Raw genomic sequence first — 22,141 nt, 5'->3', positions numbered from 1 at the left:
CCTGTCTATCTCTCTGTTGTATAACGTAAGTAAAAGCTTTACAATCACACAGCCCTGGCTTTAATTCCAGCCCTGTTCTTTCTAGCTGCATGCTCAGCATCGTCAGAAAACAGAAAAAGCCCAGATTTTAAATGACTTTTAATTAAAAAAATATAACAAATCTAAGAAAGTTGTCTTTCCACTCCTGCCATAAGCCCAATGGTGAACAAAAACAGTCTGGAATAAGATATGTGGAAGAGAGAAGAAGGGAGACTGCAACAGGTCTAAGAATAATCTAAAACTACTGTTGGAATGAGAAACTTCACTCTAGGTATGAAAACAATGAAAAGCATCCTGGTAGGTCAGAGTACTAACTACATGCAAATCAACATGGAGGTCCTCTATAGCATTGTTTCCAGACAAGAAGGAGGTCAAAAGGAAGAGAGAGAGGCTCTTTGGAGATTGGCTGGTAAAGGGGAAAAGAAGCCCAGGGAGGAGAATGGGATCCAGTAAGACAAAAGAGGATAAAACTCTCAATAATAATAATGCCTATGAGAGAAAATGTATTTTCTACATTAATAGAAAAGGCTACCATTAAAATAGGAATCTTCTACACTGCCCCATATCAAAAAAGGGGAGAAGAATATGAATAAATACATACAAACCTTGAAAAGCCCAAACAAGAATCCAAACACCTCTACGGATGATAATTTTCTTCCAACTCTACACAAAAGTAACCATGAAGAAGACACTGAACACAACATTCTGAAATGAATTAAGCGGCCTTAAATACACACTTGTACTTATAAAAAACACCTTGAAAGTGAAATTCAAACATTGAAAATAAACAGAAAAAAATGAAAGAGAATTTACTGAAATCTGGAAAGAGATGGAAGAAAAAGACAAATTGACTGAAGTGCAAGATGCCTAAGAGAGAACAGAGTCTAAATAAACCTTAGCAAAGGCATTGAGGAAAGGCAAAAATGCAGCCATGACAATGAAATGAACTAATGAAAGCAATGAGAATTAGAAAGACAGGAAGGAAACACAGCACACTTGTAATTAGGGTCCCTTAAGAAGAAAGACAAAACCGGGCCAGAAAACTAATAGATAAAGACATAATGCAGCAAGAATTCCTTTATTTTTTTTTAAATTTTTTTATTGTTATGTTAATCACCATACATTACATCATTAGTTCTTGATGTAGTGTTCCATGATTCATTGTTTGTGCATAACACCCAGTGCTCCACGCAGAACGTGCCCTCTTTAATACCCATCACCAGGCTAACCCATCCCCCCACCCTCTCCCCTCTAGAACCCTCAGTTTGTTTTTCAGAGTCCATCGAGCAAGACTTCCTTTAAATTAAAAGAAAATCTGATGGTACCTACTGAAAGAGCCAAAAGTATCTGGGAAATGTACTCAGAATGATCATCTCTGGTACCGAGGTAAAACTAACAGACTTCAAAGATAAAGAGAAAAATGCTCAAGGCTCTCAAACAAAAAGATCAAATAACTTAAAAAGTCAGAAGAATCAAACTTGTCATTAGAGTTCTCAAAAAATAGTCTGCGATAGTCTACAAAGTCAACAACAGAACAGCGTTTTCAAGAACTCAAGTAAAGAAAGTGGGAACCTAGAATTCTACAACCAAACTTTTTTCAAGCATCAAGGCTATAGAACAAGCTCCAAGGAACAAGAACTTAGGGAATTTTGTATTCATGAGCCCTGATTAGGCAATCTACTGGAAGATGAACTTCATCCAACCAAGAGATGACTGGGCAAACTTCAGAGGAAATATAATGGTAATGAGGAGAGAGAGAGAGAGAGAGAGAGAGAGAGAGAGAGGGAGAGAGAGAGACTGACCTCTGTCAGTCTAAAAGGTTAAAACCCAGCTGGGTAAGAGGTACATAACTAACGTACAAATGCTGTATGGGGCAAAGTAGAAACTGGGAGAAGAAAGTAGAATAAATATACTGATTGTTGCACAGGCAAAAGGTGTAAGTTAAAGAATATCAATAAAAAACTTTAAACTAGATGAAAAGGTTACATTTAAACACACAGGACTAAGAAGCATTGAACACTAGTTACAAAGGTAACTACTAGCAACAACCAAAAACCAAAGGAACCCCACATAATAACCAACTCAAATACCAAAAATTTAAAAATAAATTAAATAGGAAAAAATACATATCTTGTAGGAAAAGTTACTAATAAGCTACCCTCAAAAGCACTAGGCCCTGATGGTTTTATAGGACAATTATTTCAAACCTTCAAAGACCACACAGTCCTAATGCTGTACACATAGCTCCAGAGCATTGAGAGGGAAAGAAAATTCCCAATTCTTTGAATAAAGCCAGTGATATTTGCTTTAGTAACATTGATACTAAAAAGATACATAAAGATAGTACAAGAAAGAAAAGTACAAACCAATATCATTCAAGAATACTGATATAAAAACACTAAATGAAACATTAATGAACAGAATCCAATTCCATATTAAGAAAATAATACATGACCAAAGTGGGATTTATTCTAGGAATGCAAGATTGAGTCAATGTTAGGAAATCCATTAATATTATATACCATATTAATAGATCTAGGGGAAGAATCTTATATTATCCATAATGATATCTCCATAAATGATGAAAAAGCCTTTGACAAAATTCAATACCCACTCCTGATTTAAAAAAAGAAACCCAAGAAAAGAGGAATTGAGGGATACTTTTTTTTTTTAAAGATTTTATTTAATTCAGAGAGAGAGAGAGAGCGAGCAAGCATAGCAGAAGGGGAGGCAGAGGGAGAAGCAGACTCCCTGATGAGCAGGAAGCCTGATGTGAGGCTCGATCCCAGGATCCCGGGATCATGACCTGAGCCGAAGGCAGATGCTTAACTGACTGAGCCACCCAAGCGCCCTGAGGGATACTTTCGAAAAAAGATTGATTTATTTATTTTAGAGAAAGCACGAATGGGGGAGGGGCAGAGGGAGAGAATCCTCAAGCAGACTCTCTGCTAAGTGCAGAGGCTGACTCAGGACTCAATCCCAGGACCCCGAGGTCATGACCTGAGCTGAAACCAAGAATCAGATGCTCAACTAACCAAGCCACCCAATTGCCCCAGGAATTGAGGGATACTTTTAACATGAATTAATCTGAATCAATTATCTATCCATCCATCTTCTCCCTATCTACCTTGGTCCTGAAGACAGTATCTTAATGGGAAAGGTTTAGAGCATTTTCTCTAACACTGAAACAAAGCAAGGATATCTTCTATCTCCACTAGTATTCAACACTGTACTAGTGGTATTAAATTAAGCCAATAGAGTCAGACAAGATAAATCAATTAGAGGCATAAGGGTAAAGGAGAAGCAATATTACCTCTGTCTGCATATGATAGGATCATGTATCTGGAATGCTAATGATAAAAATAAATAATACAATAAATCACTAAGGCAGCAGAATATATAATTAACACACAGAAATCAATGGCCTTCATGTACACAAATGTAACCAGTCAGAGGTCATGATGGTAGAGAAACCCATTACAAACACTGACCAAGCTGTTCAAATACATAGAAATAAACCTAATAACATCTGATTCTGGACCAGGAAAAACATTTTTTCTTTTGTTGTAAAGGACGTTAGTGGTGCATTGAAATAAAAGGTGTAGATTAGGTAATGGTATTCCATCAATGTTAATCTTCTGTTTTGATAATCATACTGTGGATATGTCAGAGAATGTTCTTGATTTTAGGAATTACATACTTAACTATTTAGGGGTAGAGGGACATCATATCTTCAACTTACTCCCAAATATTTTTAAAAACCTACATAGGGGTACCTGGGTGGCTTAGTCAGTTAAGCATCTGCTTCCGGCTCAGGTCGTGATCTCAGGGTCCTGGGATCGAGTTCCGTTGGTCTCCTTGCTCTGCAGGGAGTCTGCTTCTCCCTCTGCCTCTACCCCTCCACTGCCCTGCTCATGTTCTACTCTCTCTCTCAAATAAATAAATAAAATCTTTAAAACAATTTAAAAAACCCTATATATATGTATTTTTAGAAAATATATATATATAAATGTATATATGTGATGCATATATCTGTGTCATATGATGTTAAGGATGTTAAATGTGTACATGTCATGTTATATATATATATATATAGAGAGAGAGAGAGAGAGGGAGAGTATGATAAAGCAAATGTAATAAAATGTTAAAATTTGGAGAATTTGGAGGGTATACAGGAATTTCTGCACTATTTTTGAAACTTTTGTGTAAGTCTAAAATTATTTCTAAATAAAAACTTTTAAAAGATAAAAAGTCAACAAAAAGAAAGTAATCAGTGGGCCTAATATTGATTATATAAATGATGGTATAATAGGATGGATTATTAAGCAGCCATTGGTGGGGGTCGGGGGGAAAGCTGATTTAGATCTATCTGTGTGGGTATTGAATGATATCCAAGCTGCATTAAGTTTTAAAAAAAGATGGGAAAATGGTTACTATATTGTATTCTTTTTTTTTTTTTGTATGTGTGTATTTAAAATGCATATGAGGGATGCCTGGGTGGTTCAGGTCAGATCCCAGGGTCCTGGGATCCAGCCCCAAATTGAGCTCTCTGGGGAGTCTGCTTCTTCCTCTCCCTCTGTGCTCTTTCTCACTCTCAGTCTCTCTCAAATAAATAAATAAAATCTTAAAAGAAAAGAAAATGCGTATGATTGCAGTTGTAAAGAGTACCGTGATACAAGAAATGAAGAGATATCAATTCTCACAGAGGTATAAAGGTGTAGAGAACAGTTCTGGAGAGGACTCAGGTCATGGGAAACTGCCTACCTTATGTTTCAGCTCACACACACATGAGTCCCAGAACATCAGGACTAGAAAGTATACTTGTAGAAAAGTTTACAGGTAGAAAGATGCAGAGAGGTGAAGGAATTTTCCCAGGATCACATCCACCTGCAACAACTCAGGTCTCTCAACTCCAGCTTAGTGTTGTTTCAATTCATCCATCCATCCATCCATCCATCCATCCATCCATCCATCCATCCACCCACCCATTCACAATATCCATCCATCCATCCATCCACCCCATTCTATTCATTTCTTCCTGCCTTCCTCCATCCATCCATCCAACCATCCATCCATCCATCCATCCATCCATCCATCCATGCTTCCACCCATCCATCCATCCATCCATCCATCCATCCATCCATCCATCCATCCATGCTTCCACCCATCCATCCATCCATCCATCCATCCATCCATCCATCCATTCACAATATCCACTGAACACCAACCTACATGTGTGAGCCGTGGGGAACACATTACATCTCTAGCCATGGTGCCTCCTCTCGTGGTTAGTGGCAAAGACAGGTACCAAGCAAGGAATCATACAAATGAAAAATAACCGTTTGAAGAGTATGGGGAAGGAAACATAAAGGGTGAAATCAGAAAATATAATGGAAGGTCTGTGTTCCATGCAATGGCCAAGAAGACTGACCTACAGAAGGGGGATTCAAGCTGAGACCTGAACCATGAGTAGATTGGTCTGATAAGGACCACAGGGGAAGAACTTTCCAGACAGAAGGAACAGTCTGTGCAAAGGCCCTAGAGAGGGAAGAACAGGCAGGAGCCCAATTTTGACTGGAGTGCAGTGAACAGCAGTACTCAAGGACCAAACAGTGAGGGGCTTGCCTGCCCACGTGTTTGCTTTGCTCCTGAGTCAGGCTGTCAACAGAGGGACAGGGGAAAGAAGAAGATTGCCCTTTAAGAGTTTTGAACTCAGTATTCTTTTTTTTTTTTTTTTTTTGAGAGAGGGAGAGAGTGGGGACAGGCAGAGGAAGACAGAGAGAGAGAATCTCAAGCAGGCTCCAAGTCTAGCGCGGAGCCAGATGCGGGGCTTGGTCCCACGACCCTGAGATCACGACCTGAGCCGAAATCAAGAGTCAGACACTCAACCAACTGAGCCACCCAGGCACCCCTGAACTTGGTACTTTTATGATGCACAAATGCTGTTCTGACACGTTAGGGTGAATATTTAAGACTCTGGCTCCAGTAGAGAGCCTTTGAGGTTTCATAAAGCAAAGCGCGACAAGAGGTCTAAGCTTCAGGTTAGGTTAGGTATATTTAGGATTAAATCAGGTTAAATTAGGTTAGAATAAGATCACTCTGGCTGCTCAGCAGAGGACAGGACGTGGGGGGCAAGCATGAACTCCATCTGGGAGGTCTCTGAGAGCTGTCTAAATGGGAAGGGAGTGAGTCATGGACCGGGATGCTGGGTTAAGAAGGGAGGGAGCAGGGGCACCTGGGTGGTTCAGTTGGTGAAGCATCCAACTCTTAATTTCAGCTCAGGTCATGATCTCACTGTTGTGGGATGGAGCCCCACGTGGGCTCTGTGCTCCGTGCAGAGTCTGCTTGAGATTTTCCCTCTCCCTCTGCCCCTCCCCCAGCTCTCTCTCTCTCTCTCTCTCAAAATAAACAAGTAAAATTTAAAAAAAGAGAGAGAGAGAGAGAAGGGATTAAGCAGGGAGCAAGGTCAAGAGACCAGAGCGGAATGGAATGGAAATGCACTTGGATGTGAGTGGTAAGGCAGGAGAGATCTCAAAGACAGCATGCAGGATTCTACTTGAGCCCCCAAGGAGCCGGGGGTGCTGCCGGCTGAGGGCCCTTTGCCTTCGTCTGCACAAACGTTAAGTTTTTGTCAAATCTGCCATGACTCAATTGGGGCGCAACTGGCATCCATATTTCTTTTTTTTTTAATTTTTTTAAAGATTTTATTTATTTATTTGAGAGAGAGAGAGAATGAGAGATAGAGAGCACGAGAGGGAAGAGGGTCAGAGGGAGAAGCAGACTCCCCGCCGAGCAGGGACGGGACTCGATCCCGGGACTCCAGGATCATGACCTGAGCCGAAGGCAGTCGCTTAACCGACTGAGCCACCCAGGCGCCCCTGGCATCCATATTTCTGTTGAATGGATGCAGGGCTTGGGCATCTGTGTTCAAGTGCTCTTAGCGGAAAACCAGAAAACCATTATGCTCCCCCAGAATGACTCTCCCAGGGCACAAGCGAAAGGATTCATTGGAAAGCAGATGATGAGAGCAAGCGTCTGACATCCATCTTATTCAAGGAATGAATCCTTTATAAGCTCTGGCCCCCGTGAACCCAACTGCACATTTACACATTGCTGGAGGAAGGGCCATCAGGTACAAACCATGAACGATCTGCTGTTAACCTCAGGGAAAACAAAACCACCTCCCTCTAGCATGACACACATCTCCTGCGGATCTTCCTGCAGGTATCATGGAGCATAGGCAGGGGATCAGGCCACTCTGGAACACTTGGGGGTGTTCCAAGTCAAAGGTCTCCTGTGGGAGGAAGCTGCCTGCCTGACTCCACGCCGTAGTTCACATCAGGAGGTGTCTCCGCCTGGAATTACCCCCGAGCATCAGAGAACAAGGGGACTTACGAACCTTCCATGCTCTGGCTTGCTCAAGGAAACAGGCCTGACACGGGGAGACTTTCCAGACTGTAAGTCAGAAAACCCGTGGGTGTGAGGGTAGCAGAGTCTCCATGGAGCATTGGCTCCATGGGCCCACCTGATTCTTTCAGCTCTGCAGTCCACTACGTCATGATCGATGTACAGGGAGGACGCTCTTGGTGGGGGAAAATAGAGGCAGGGAGTTGACCCTAAGTTTGCCGTGTCCATCTCTGCCCGGGGAGTCAGCCTCACACAGGGGCCTGCCTAGTATGTGCTGGTTTTGCTTAGTTTTATTCTTTTTTTTTTTTTCAGACTCTGTGCTGAGCGCAGAGCCGGATGTGCGGCTCAATCTCACCACCCTGAGATCATGACCTGAACTGAAATCAAGAGTCGGATGCTTAACCGACTGAGCCTCCCAGGCGCCCCTTGCTTAGTTTTATTCTTAAAGGCAGAAGAATAGAACAGAGCAGAAGACGGGCGGTGACAACCGGCTGGAATTCTGACCCCAGCCTGTGTTTTGCCCTGCCTCGATTTTGGCAGGATTTAGGACACTGCCTCCAACCCACCTTTCCAGGGTCATTTCCAGCTGCCCTCCACTGGTGTCCCAGGGCCCCCATCACTTCCTTGTATCCCACAAAAGGGGTCCTATGTCACACTGGCATTTCCATCTCTGTGCCTTTGTTCTAAGAGGCACCCCCAACTGCAATGCCCACCCTGCCCCACTCTTGGCTTGTCACATTCTTCCTGCCCTGCAAGGACCATCCCAACTCCCATCTCCTGTAGGAGGCCCATGTAGGACTCCTCCACTCAGAGAAAAGGTTTTCCTCCTTTAAATCCCTGCACCTCACCCCTGCCCCCTTGGGATCTATTTTATGGCATTTCCCTTTTGTTTGGCAGGGACGGTACTTCTGGAAGCCAGGCACTGTTGTACTCATCTTTGCTCAACCCATAATTAAGTTTTGCTGAGATGGACAAAGCCCTACGATTCTGATATCTGGGACGGGTTGCTCAAGTCTTAGGATGTCTCTTTGCATCGCTGGCTTCCCATATGCAGAGACTTCACGGCAAACGAGTCTCCGAAATGGAAGTGACCTTGAAGACCATCAAGAGGACTGCGCTTAAACCCGAAACCCCTCGAGGGTAGTGCTGCTCAGACTTTTATGTGCATGGGAACCACCTGGAGATCTTGCCGACATGCAGACTCAGTAGGTTCGGGGTGCAGCCCAGGAGTCTGTGTTTCTAGCTAGCTCCCAGGAGATGTCAATGCTCTAGCCCCAGCATTATCCCTTGAGGCGTAAGGTTCTTCAGCATTTTAAGCCACTGATAATATGAAGAGCTCCCATTCCTTGAGCGCTTAGTGCTCTGGTGCCTGTGATCTCATAGGATCTGCACGTAGCCCTGTGAGGCAGGTGGCACTATTACCTTATCTTATAGATGAATGTCACAGAGGTCAAGGTCACCCAGCTAGCAGGTGGGGGAGCTGGGAGTGAACAAGCCTGTCTGACACCAGTGACCCTCTTCTTCTCACCATACTCCCCCTTCCACCATTATTTAAGGAGGGAAGTTTGCATCACCACCTGGAGGTCCGTAAGGCTGAGACAGAGCCCACGACTCCAGGCAGGAAGGGCTGCCATGTCATTATTCTGCCACATCCATAATCCGCACAGAAGCTGAGTCACAGAATTCTATGGTTATGTTCCAGAGAGCGGCGGTGCCCCTGAGAACTGAGATCATCAGTATTCTGTCCCACTTTGGGGCCACAGTGAAATTCTGGCCACAGACTCCCACTGGCGTAGGGATGCACTCCCAGAACCTTCCCGGACCTGACAGCCCCGTAGCTTCACTGTCAGGGTTCCTGAGACTCTTGGCAGTGAGCAGCAGAGATTGAGGGAAAGCCAATGCCAAGGGCTGGCTCCTGAGAAGGAGAGATTCCCAAGTTGGATGGCCAGGCAGTGTCATGACCAGTGCCAGGAAAAGGATGCACTGGCCACAAACTTGCCCCTGGGGCCAACGTGGGCCACGGGTCATGGCAAGAGAAAAGTTCAATCTGGTGCTAGCAAGCAAGTAGAAAGCAAGCAGAACGTGGCCCAGAGCTGCTGGACCTCTGGCTGAGCATGCTGGTCTCTGGGAAAACCCAAGAACTTGATCCTCTAGCCTCTCCCCATGGGGATTTCAAGGGCCCACTGAAATTCGGGGTGCTCTGGGCTTCCTTTGGGCCTCTCCTCCTGCCTGAGCAGAAAAGGAGTCTGGGCTAGCATTTGCTAAGGAGAGATGCTTCACTAATTTCAATGTACCAACAAGACATCTCTCTCCTGTCTCACTGCTGAAGGCTATGGCACATCCATCTGTATCTAGATTCCTCCTCTTCTGAGCAGAACACCCAAGGACCCTTGGAATTTCCCAAGGCAACTTCCCAGTGCATCCTGAACCCCCCTTGGCCCTGTATCACCTCTCCCCTCTTCACACCAACCCAGAGGACTGTCCCAGCAGACTGGCCCGGTAGCCCATGTGGGCCAATGGTAGCAGGCCCGCAGGCAAGCATTAATGGGGACTTTTTTTCTCAACACCGTGATTTACAGAGGTAGCATGAGCGGGATGATGGCTTAGATGCCCCATCACCCATCAGTGTGGGCTGTTTCAACCCAACCACTGCCCTTAGAACAAGGAGAACAGAAGAGGACGGTGAACTGGTGGATGGACATCCTTAGGGCCTCCAAGTAGGTCTCCCAATGGCAAAGAGGGTGGTTCTACCTTAGAAGTGGACCCTTGGATGGCTCAAGAAGTTGGCTCTGGTGAGAACCATGCTTCTTAAGCTCCATCTGCAAGGTTTAACTGCTGCCCAAAGGAATCTAGCTGAAGACAGAGTCCTCAGTAAGACTGAGAAGGGTCGTAGCGCCCTTTCTGCTTCCTGAGGATGGGGAGGGGTCACTGGTGTTCCTGTTAGCAGGACCCACATAGGAAAGGGGGGTTTGTGGAACAGTTGCCTTTAATGAAGATGGCCAAACTCCCCGAGGTATGGTACTGGGTTTTGTTCTGCCTTGTTTCTTCTTGTTTGAACAGCAGTGATGCTGAACAATGGATTCACCAGGTGAGCATGGAATTCACCGGTCATGCAGACCAATCTTTGCTTTTGATGCAGTCAACTTGAGCCAACTAACCACTGGGCGAGGTTGACGCCATTCTACCAAAATAGGGAATCACACAGATGCCACGTATTTTCTTAAGTGGAGGCTTGGGTTCAGCCTGTGTGTGCCTGCCTGCATCACGAGAAATACCACCGAATAAGACTGAGCACACGGAGTCAAAGCCTGGTTCTTGGTATTAGCCATTAATCAAGAGTGAACGGGAATGGGAAGAGAGTAAACAAAGGGAGCTGCCCCACGATGCAGAGCAGAATGATCTGCAGACTGCTGGGATCTGTGGTGCCCTCCGCTCAGAACCCAAGAGCTCCTCCCTGCTCTGCTCCCACTTTTTCCCGCCCACCTTGGCCTACGGAGAAGTCCAGAAAGAATGTTCCCACGTGGTCCAGGCTTCTCAGAGGCCAATCTAAGGCAAGCCAGACCCAGCCTTCCCTCTCTCTTGCTGTACCTTCCGGCTCTCCGTTGCCATGGAGACCAGATGCCTTCTGAGTTCTGTGCTTTATCTGGAGTCCAGCCTTGGAACACCTTGGCTTCGGGAAAGCCCACTCACTCCCCTGGCTCCCAGAGTGGGAAAATAATGAAGATGGATTTCTTTCACCATAATGGTTAAGGGGTCGCTTTGCCACAATCCACAGGATGGTCTGAAGGCTCCTGATTAAACCCAGGTGTGGGGGCGGTGCCCTGCCCACCCCTTCTTTCTTTTCTAGAATTAAAGACCTCCTTTCGAACCCTGGGTACATAGGCAGCTATGGCAGCACCCACGGTGGGCTGCCTACAGTCGTGTGGGGCCTGAGGAAGCAGGACCCTCACCTCCATTTTGACTGGCCCCTCCGCTTTGTTCAGACCCACTCCCACGTTATCCCTTGGATCTTGTCGTGACCCAAAGCTCTGCCACCTCTTACGCTCTGTCTTAGCCACCACACTGACCCCAAGGCTCTGGCCCTCACATTCCCCTGCCCTGGCCTTATTCCTGGTAAAACGTGTACCCAGACTCGTCGCTGGCTAACACCTGTAGACTTTCTGCATGTTAGGAACCCATCCCTGGCTTCGTCCCCTGCTCAAGGGACAGGTGCCACCGGCCCAGACCTGTCCCTCTGGATCACTGCTCCCCGTCCTTAGATTTGGGGGCTTGAGCAGCTGGGGTACCGCCCCTGCCACTGCCCCTCATTGCTGACTCCTGAACTAGCATCGGGATGGTCACTTCCATCTCTGATCTCAGCACCCTCCTCTGATGCCCCCAGCTCTTCTGTAGGTAGCGTGTACCCTCCTGCCTTAGCTTCTGCCTCAGACCCTACGGGGAGTCTGGCTGGGCAGCGGGGCTGCCCAGAGCTAGCCTGGTCCCCAGAAAGCGCCATTCAGGCAGAATGAGGAGATCTCCTTCTGGATGGACCTCACTCAGGATCTTTCTGCAGGGTCTGGAATGGTCCCACAGGGCGGAAGCTTCCTACATTCTGGCCTTGTGTCAATCTCCCAGCTGATCTCAGGGGAAGTCCCGAGACCTCTGAGCACCAGGGGGCTGTGCAGAGGCCAGCTCCAGGCAGCAGCATCCTCAGTCTGAGTCTCTGGGACCTGGAGATGGGTGTGGAAGATGCTCTGAAGCCACAACAACTGGGCCTGCTCATATGTCCTCATTAGGGTGACCAAGTGTCCCCGTTTGCCTGGGACTGAGAGGCTTCTCAGGACACAGGCTTTTCTGTGCTAAAACTGGAATATTTGGGGAAAACTGGGTTGGTGGACCACCCTCCCCCTCACTCACAGCTGACGACCTTGCTTCTCCAAATCACTGAGCACTGATGGCATATGCCCACCTGCATGCACCTGGGGCCATATACTCTGCCTTCCATCTGCGGAGGATTTCTTTGGTGGATTTTGCTCCTGGTGGAGATCCAGCATCTCCCTGGTGGATCCCATCTGCTCTCACCTACCAAGGACACCACTTCTGAAACACCACCCATCCCCCGCCCCACGTCATCAATTTCCCCTTCTCTACTGGACCATTCCTACCAGCGAGCAAATACACTGGCGCTTCTCCCGTCTTAAAACAGAGCAAAACAAAACTCTCTTTACATCACACTCTCTTCTAGCTCCTGCCTTCATTCCTACTCCGCTTCATGTTAAAACTCTACAGGGTAGTCTATACCTGTAGTCTAGTCCTCTTCTCCCATTCCCTTAAAGATCTTTTACAGCTTTTTATCACGGAACATTTCAAACACATCCCCAAACAGAGAGGCTAGAGTAACGAAGCTTGCTCTTCTCATCACCCAGTCTGCCCCAATCACACAGAAGCATGGGCCAGACATCATCCATTCTCTCTTGCCTCCATCAGATACACCTATGCCTCCTGCCCCCCACTCCCAACTGCTCTGGCAATGCTCACCGACGACCTCCATGTTACCAGCTCATACCTGGTGGTCACTGCTCAGGATTCCACTCACTGGGCCTCTCTATGGCTTAAACAGTCGATCACTGTCCCTCTTGGAAACACCTGTTTTGTTTTCCACTTGATTTCCAAGGTCCCACACTGCCCCGGTTGGCTTGCTCCCCAGGTCCCTCCCCATCGCCCCAACCTCTCCATGTTGGGTGCCTGGTGGCTCCCTCCTGGGGCCTTGCTCACCTGCGGAGCGACACCCTCCCTAGCTGATTTCATGCGGTCTCCCGGGTCCACCCGCCCAAAACTCCCATGTTTCTATCCCCAGCCTGGCCTTCTCGCCTGAACTTGACATTTCCGCATGGATGCTTTCATTAATAAGCATCTACCACTTAATCACCCCCAAGCTCTGCCTAAACCCTGTTCCTCCCACAAATTTCCAGCTTCCTAATGCGTCAGGCCAAGACCACTTTGTCTTCCATCTTGCCCAGAATGGCAACCAGATCTTTAGTAAATGGCCCACTGGCCCTGTGTGCTTAAGCCCCAGCCCCTGTCTGACCGCACACAATCTGGCTCCTCCTGCTCCTTCCTCCCAGCTTGGCCTGGAAGACCCCTCCCCCCAATACAGGCAGTTTCGATCCTTTCCCCCCTTCGGTCTGTGCCCAAAGGTCGCTTCTCTCTGCAGCCTTGTGGGTGTCTTTTTACGAATTGCAACTCCCTCCCTTTCCCTGTCCTGTTTTGTTCCATAGCTTTGAACTCTATCTGACACGCTTCGTATGTTTACTTCTTTCTATTGCTCCTCACCGGCCTCTGTGTCTGCTGTATCCTCAGTGCCTGGAACAGTGTCTGGCACACAGCAGGTGCTCACCGTACACGTTTCCCTGAAGGAGTCAATGACCAGGGGAGTAGCAGTGTCTGCCTCTTACAGAAGGGACCCTTGCACTGGAGTTCCTACCTTTTAGCAAAGGCTGCAGAGATTGCTCTCTGTTCCAAACTCACTCGCTTGCTCTCTCTCTCACACATACACACCCCCTCTATCTGGCTCCTGGCATGGTGGAAAGGGCCCAGGAAACAGAAATAGCAGGGGAGAAGCAGGCAAGCACCAGTTCATCACATTCACTATGCAAAATGCCCGGGTGCAGAAGACAGCCACAGTAACCATGTGAGTTTTCCTGTCACCACCGCTCGCTGCCCGTAAGGACCCTCCCTGGCCTGGCCCGGGATACACTGGTAGAGATCCCTGGAATTAATGTTACCGACATATGGAAGATTCTGGAAAGAATCTTCCCAGCTCTTTTGACCAGACTCAAAAACAGCCAGCCCAACCGTGACTCTAACCAAAATGCTGAAGTCGAATAGGGTCTCTGTAAGCGTGTTCCTTTAGATGCACCCTGAAAATGTATCTGGGCAGACTGAGCTTCCTTTCTGGAAGGACAGCGCCTGCTCATCTAGGGGTGGTGTCTTACTCCCGGTCCATCCTCTTTTCGTGTGACTTCCTCTCCTGCAAAAATGTGTGCCTCTAATAAGAACAGCCACTGGCTCTGGAGTGCTTCCCATGTGTGCGTCCCGAGGAACCACTGCCCGGTGAGGCCCCGGCGCCCTCCTCCTCCCTCCATCCCCAGCAGGATGTGCAGTGGTTGGGAGCATGAGCTTTGGAAACAGGCCTGGATTTGGAATGGAACGGTACTGACTGCCTGACGTTCACTTGTGCAAATTCCTCAACTGCTCTACTTGGAGTTTTTCCCCCGCCAAATGGGGATGACAAGAGCTCTCCCACGGGGTCGTCATAATGGTGAAAATAAGGGCATGTGTCGAAATGCTGGTACATAGTAAATGCTCAGCCAATAGGAGCCTCTGTCATTGGGTTTCCATTGTGGCAGCCTGGGGGATGCTCTGGTTCCCTCAAGACTGTTCTGGGGTCCTATGGCGGGGGGGGGGGTCTGGGTAATCCTGTCTAGTGAACAGAGAAAACGGTGTAGGCAGAACTTGTTCCAAACTCGTCATCACTCTGATCAGCATCTTCCTTGGCCTTGACTTCCATTTACTCCCGGAGGCTGACTAATGGCTATGTGGCCTCCTAAGCTAAAATATGGGGTCTCCTAACAGGACAGAGATAGATCAGGGGGCTTTGGTGGCTTCGAATCTTCCAATGTCTCACTTTTGCAATCCCATTAACCAAAAAACATCCCCTTGTTTAGGCTTGGTCTCAGAGGGTTTAATTACCTGTGCACCTGTGGATCTCATTCTAAAGCATCCTCACCCCCAACTCTCTGAATTTGGATGAGCCACCACTGAGGCCGGGGTGGGTGCACTTCTCTCCCCGTGATGCCTGAGGGGGCCTTTGAAATGGCAGACAGGGCTGGCGGCATCCAAGTATCCAAAGAAGGTTCCCGGCGCTGTTCAGAATAGGGACCGTCAACACACGATTCTCAGATAATCAGAGTCTGCTAGAAATACATGTGAAATTCAGTGATGCAAGCTGGAAGGACAATGGTATGACCTTCTAAAGGAGGCATTAGCTGCCCCGTCAGTTCTGAGCATCACGGTGGGGCCCCACGGTGGCCACCAGGAGGCCTAATGCCAATGCAGGAAGAAGAGAAAATGGGAATAAAGGAAGAGGTACCCAACAGGCAGTAGAGGTGAAGCAGAAAGAAATAAATAGAAAAACAAAAGGAAGGGCACAAAACACACGTGATGAACAATGGCCCCATGTTCGGCACCCCTGGGGGGTTCCCTGCCCATGGCGTAATTCAATGGGGCCGCTTTGCTGAACTTGGTACCACTCAGAGCTGAACTTAGGTTGCTCTGACGGAAGGGAGGATGGAGCTGGGCCCTTTCCCAGAGATCCAGGCTGTGCAGAGAGAAAGAATTCTGATATTAGAAGGAGGTCCCCGCTTCCAAAGCTCCCCCTCCAGCCCCAGTCTCCTGGCTCATGAAACTTTAGTCATTATCTCAGTAGGAAAAGCCACACAAGGTACATCCCTGGAGGAGAGAGGAGGTTTCAGAGGCCGTGAGAGGAAGGGAATGATAAAGAGAATATGGTGGGGGTGATGACCGGTGGGGGCGGTCAGGCCATGCACACACAGGAGGGCTGCATGAGACGCGGACAGGCTAACGGCAGGGAAATCAGCAGCAGCCACAGCAAAGCCCCACACCCTCGGCGGGACAGAGCCTCTTGGAATGACAGTGACCCAAAGGACAGGTAGGAATAGAGAATCACGTCTATGTTGCTCTGATGGAGGTCTATCTAGTTCCTTTGGGAGCAACCTGGTGTCCACCACCTGATAAATGCACAACCTGGCTCCCCTCTGGCTCGGGTCCCACGTCCTCTTACTCTCGTCCTTTCTACCCTGCTTCATTCACACCAGCCCCCTTCCTGCCTCTCGGCACCACGAGAAAGCCTGTACCTCAGGGCCGCTTTCCTGTCGCCTCTGCCTGGGATGCAGGTCTCTGCCCACTTACCACCGCCTCATCCAAGCTGCCTTTCCCTCCAAGACTGGCTCCCTGCCACAGCATTCAGCATTCCCTGCCTTGCACCTGCTTGGGGTTTTCCCCTTGCCCGCGTCGTCAAGAATTTATTTTGTCTGCTTCCCCCAGTGGAATAGGTGTTTCACACAAGCAGACTCCATTTTGCTTACTTCTGAGTATTGCTTAGCGCCGAGCAGGCCTCGTGAAATATTTGTTGAATGAATGTATGAACCCCAAGCGGCAATGTTTACAACAATATACATATGGAGCTCTTTAGATTCAGCGGCAAGAAGGGGTAGGGGAAAGGGTGGGAAGCCAACAACTGCAGTTGAGAAGGCTTGGTAAGTGCTGCCATGTTCTGTTTGAGAAATTCAGCTCTGTGGTTCTGCCCCATGGGTTGTAGGAGTGGGGAAGTCAACTTCCAAGATGGCCCCCAGGGATCCCTGGCACCTGATATTACCGACCTTGTGTAGTTCCTTCCCATCTGGAATAAAGCTGACTTGTGTCACCAGTAAGATACTGAGCAAATGACAGCGTGTCGCCAACAGGCTTGGTCATAAGAGACATCCGGGCTTCTTTCTTTCTTTTCCTTGGATCACCCCCTCTGGGGAAGCCCAGCCACCACGCTGTGAGGACACGCAAGTAGCCCACGGAGGGGGCGGGGAGGGGAACGGAGGCTTCCTGCCAACAGCCAGCATGATGTGCGTGAACGATCTTGGAAGCCGGTCCTCCACCCCAGTCAAGCCTTCAGATGATGCAGTCCCTGCTACAATGTGGACTGCAACCTCATGAGAGACCCCAACCCAGAAGCATTTAGCTCAGCTGCTCCCGAATTCCTGGCCCGCCAAAACTATGCCAGATAATACATTTGTTCGGCATTGTTTTAAAATGCAACATTTTAGATCCGTATAATTTGTTGCAGAGCAGATGACGTGGGGGTGGGGGCTGGCCGTCCTAGCTTTGAGCTGATACGCGTTGTGTCTTTCGCTGGTTCACCGTGCAGCCCAACTCCCCTTCTGGTCCCAATTTGATTCTGCAACTTCGAGTAGCCATAAATGCCACCTGTATCCTCAATAAACTTTATTTAGACACAAAGAGACACAACAGAAAATACATACACAGATACAGGTATATATATGTATATATATATTTGTCTCTATAGGATGAACAGACATCACACAGGGAATTTAAAAAGTAGTTGCATGGAATGTAAGAAAAAATTGCAAAGTTCCTTGGTCGCTCACACTTAAAACAGACACATATTTCAGAGGCAGACAGGGATAGAGCATCCCTACAACAGAATTCACAGTTGATCTATAACAATACACAGGTGTTAGGAGGGTGGTCAGGAGTCAGGGATCCAGTTACTCTTCATATGACAGAATGCTCACAACACTAGGAGGACTCTGTTTAAACAAAAGACAGAATCGAGGATTCCATATCCCCTCCCCCCCCCCCCCCCGCACAGATGCTCTGCAAGCTGTCAGCTAGGGCAAAAAGCAGCTCAGCAGAAATGCCACGTACATGTTCGTCTTGAGGCTTCAAGGTCTGTATAACCTCTACCTTTGGGTCCACACCACAGAGAGTTTATACAGACACACTTAGGGACCCTGAAACTCTCGAACATGCACGCTGGCTCCAAAACCCATGGTATAGAACGTTGGCATCGGTTTATAAAATGTGGCTTTCAAACGGAAAAGGGGTAAGAGCCGAGAGGAGAACACACACTTTGCAGATGGTGCCCCGTCCACTAGCAGTTTCCTACCAGGCTGCCTGTGGTCCTTCCCACAGGGTCCCTGGCCTCTGGGACCCACTCCTCGCCGGGGCGGGGGGCAGGAGCGATGTCTCTGGCGAGTCTATGGCCCTCTAACGTCCCACCTGTGACCTGTCAAAAGCCACGTATGTCCCCAGGACCAGCTGCCGTGGTACCACCCCTTGCTTCTCCCTGTCCCGGACAAGCCTCTGGCCTCCACATCATCTTCACGTTTCAGAGCGGGGCTCCCCTAGGCAACCTGTGTGTTTTAGTAAAAAATGGTTTCCACTGTACCCTTCGTGTGTCCTCTTCCTAACGTGACAAATCCAGAGGAGATGAAGTTATGGAGATCGGGTCCTCCACTTCGGTAAGCATCCTTCCCATAATGTCCTGCAAGAAGACGGGGCAGAGTTATCCGGAAGACTCATAGCAGCAACAATAAGGCAAGCGAGGCAGCTCCCACTCACCCGGCCGGAGTGAGGAAGTCAGTGGCAAACCAGCAGCTAAGGCAGGAGGGAGAATCCGTCAAGAAAAAAAAAAATATATATATATTATTTTATAAACACATATAATATAATATATATTACAAATATATATACCACATATATAAAAAGTATATATATCAGGTATATATACATGTACATGTGCGTATATATATATGTAGTTGCACAACAAAGACGAAAGTTCTGGAAAGGATACACAGAAAGCAAAGGGGAAAGGAGTACACGTGGCTTGATTTTGGCATTTCTGACCGAGCGCACCAGAACATCGGTGTCTCTGCCCCCACCATCCTGTCTGTTGCCCCAGCTTCTTCCAGCTTGCCTTACTCATTTGTTTTCTTTCTTTCCAGAGCATGGAGGCTGGGCTCTGTCTGGCCGGGGATGCTCTCTCTATGTGCCTTGTTGATAAGTCCCACCACATCCTATGGAGCTACAGCCTCATGGCTTAGGAGAGATGCAGCGTCAGCCGACATAGGCGGGCAGAATGGCGGTTGTCCAACACTGGGGAAATATTTACTGCTTTCCTCTCTCGACTTTCCGCAATAAGCTCTTATTCCTTGTCGGCCTAATGTAGCCATCTACCCGTGGGGCTGGTCTGGGGAACGGTGAGTGTGGGCGAGGACCCTGGGAGAAGAAATTCAAAGAGAAAGCCAGTAACACTCTGCTTCTGACGTTCGAGATGGGATTTCACAATGCTCTTGAAATACAGGTAGGGTAAAGAAAAAAGGACTCCGTAAAGGCCATCCTGAGGCATAGACCTAGGAACATGGAGAAAAGCCGTCTTTTTGTTGTGTTGCTACAAGAGCGCATTAAAAACTACTTAGAGGGGCGCCTGGGTGGCTCAGTTGGTTAAGCGACTGCCTTTGGCTCAGGTCATGATCCTGGAGTCCCGGGATCGAGTCCCACATCGGGCTCCCTGCTCGGCGGGGAGTCTGCTTCTCCCTCTGACCCTGGTCCCTCTCGTGCTCTCTGGCTCTCATTCTCTCTCTCTCAAATAAATAAATAAAATCTTAAAAAAAAAAACTACTTAGAAGTAAGACAGTGTGCAGAATTATGCAGGATGTAAGGTTAGGTTAAAAAGTGGACAGAAAATGGGGCACCTGGGTGGCACAGTCAACTCTTGGTTTCAGCTCAGGTCATGATTCTCAAGGCCGTGAGATCGAGCCCCGCGTCGGGCTCTGTGCTGGGCATGGAAACTGCTTGAGATTCTCTCTTTCTCTCTCCCCCCAACTCTGCTCCTCCACCCCCTCTTCCCCTCTCTAAAAAAAAAAAAAAAAAGGTGGGCAGAAAATGCTATATTATATATAATCACAATGCTGTAAAGAAGTCAAAACAGAGCATTAAAAAAAAAAAAAGATTGAAAGAAAACACATCCAACTGCCAGTAAAAACACTGCCAACTGCCTTCAGATAATTAGAACTTGCATCTTACTTCTCTCCTTTCAGGGCTTCCATATTTTCCAAGTTGTTTTTCCTTTAGTAAGTATGTCTTCTTTATAATATAAATAAGTAAAATAAATTGCTAATGAAAAAAAAAGTATGGTAAATGTAAAGACAACCCAAATCACATCTTTTCTTAACAGGGCGCCCTCTGCCTTGGTAGATCTCAAACACAGGTGCATACTGGAACCATCTAGAAGCTTCTAAAAATGCAAATGTCCAGACACAACTCTGGGGATTCTGATTCCGTTGATTGGGGTCTGAGCTTAGGCAATGACATTTTTAAGAAGCTCTCTAGCTGAATCTAATGTGCCACCAGGAAAGAGAACCATTGCCCTAGGGTAAATGGAGAGATCACCTAGGTTCAGTTTATTCAGGTGGGTTCAAGGAACACTTGTTGGACCCTCGAGGGTGCTTGGCACCACCCACGAACTAGTAAGTTTTGGGTTCCAGAGTCCTCTCTTCCTTCCCTCTCGGCTGCTTCCTCCTCCTCCCATATCAACAGTCCTCAAACTTGAGTGTGCACCAGAAAAACCAGGAAGGCGTGTTAAAATAGACTGCCGGACCCACTCTCAGACTTTCTGATTCAGGACATCTAGGACCAGGGCTCAAGATTTTGCATTTCTATCAAGTCACCCAGTGATGCTGATGTGGTCGGGTCTAGGGACCAAACTCTGAGACCAACTGTCCTAGCGCAGGAGGAACTTGAGAGAATTTTGCCACCATTTCTGTCATGCCCTCCACTCTGGAAGAGATACTCGTTCCTCAGGGCGCACAGACTTCCACGAGGAGCTCTCTGGCTACAAAATACCGTGGCCATGACCCAGAATTCGACAGAATAGAATTATTGGAGCTAAGAGACGTCTTCCCAGATCCCAAGCCATGTCAGAGCTCCAGAAACCATCTCTAGCACCTGGAGCAATGAATCTTCATCAGGGATGAAGGGTTCGGGGGGGGGAGGGGTGTGTGGAGGGGTGTGCTGCAGGGAGAGAGGGACCCCTATCCTGTAACATGGTCACTTTCTCCCCACCCCACCCCTAGCAATGGCCGGGCAGGAGAAGGAAGTCACAATTCAGAACTGTCATAAATTTGGACCTCATTAATTCAGAACCTGCGATGCATCCTGCAGAATTTGGGCTGGTTTATTTTTGTGCTCTTTTATAAATAAAATTTTTGATAAACAAATCAAAACCGAGGAAGATGGAGCATAAACAGTGCCTGTGTTACTTACAGATCATTCTTATCTGTCAGCTGGAACAAGGTCCCTCGAGACTGAACGTTGCCCTAGTGCCTTGGGGCTCTGCTTTGTTTAACGAGCAATGACAGTTTTCTGATCACCTACTATGTGCCAGGCAGAGAGACAGAGCCTCTGAACATACAGCCTAAGGACTGGTTTTGGGGTTTGTTTTTTTTTTACATCATAGTACCAAACATTTTATACCATAACACAGTGTAATAGAGATTTTTCAAAAGGACTATTATCTTAAAATTTTAATCACAACTGCATACACATGTTGTCTATTCTATTATGATGTCCCCATTTACTGATGGAAAAATGGAAGCCAGAGGAAGATGACAGACCCAATGGTAGCTTCCAGTTCCTCTCACTCCAAACCGCGTGTCCCTTCCATCATGCACACCTGGCTCCATGTACTCCCACAAGAGCCTTGTGAAAAGGTCACATTCCCCAAGTTCACGGAGCTAGTCAGTGGTAAATCCCCAAGCCCTGCCATCTTTGTATGTCACCTCACGGTCTGAATGGTCACAACAGTGCAGTTGTGACTCTTCTCTGGTGCTTAAACCCAGTGGAAACGCTACCTTGGGCGTGGTCTGCCTGGTGATGAGAAAGTTCATAGAAGCTGGAGCCCAGGTAGGTCAAGCTGCAACACTGAAGCTCTGAGTTGAGTAAAGGTAAAATATGCTGAGGGGTCAAGACCAAGGGCAGGTGGTGGGAATAAAGAATGCTATGGGGAGGAGTAGGAGACCTGGATTTCGTCTGGTCTCAGGAATCCAGCTGAATAGGGATC

At 47.7% G+C, this 22,141-nt stretch overlaps 1 protein-coding gene across 1 annotated transcript in view; it reads right to left on the bottom strand.

The window, feature by feature from the left end:
* SHISA6 (shisa family member 6) overlaps window positions 1-22,141 on the bottom strand; it is a 300,756-nt gene that overhangs the window by 138,796 nt on the left and 139,819 nt on the right. Inside the window, exon 6 of the mRNA XM_073881495.1 lies at window positions 18,470-18,565. Within this exon, the coding sequence (XP_073737596.1) occupies window positions 18,470-18,565 (96 nt within the window). The remainder of the gene's footprint in view (window positions 1-18,469; window positions 18,566-22,141) is intronic.

The sequence above is a fragment of the Callorhinus ursinus genome, unplaced genomic scaffold (assembly GCF_003265705.2).
Source record: "Callorhinus ursinus isolate GAN/ISIS: 27379988/994484 unplaced genomic scaffold, GSC_fseal_2.0 scaffold43, whole genome shotgun sequence".
Lineage (NCBI taxonomy): Eukaryota > Metazoa > Chordata > Mammalia > Carnivora > Otariidae > Callorhinus > Callorhinus ursinus.
This window is presented reverse-complemented; position numbering and strand designations above follow the sequence as displayed.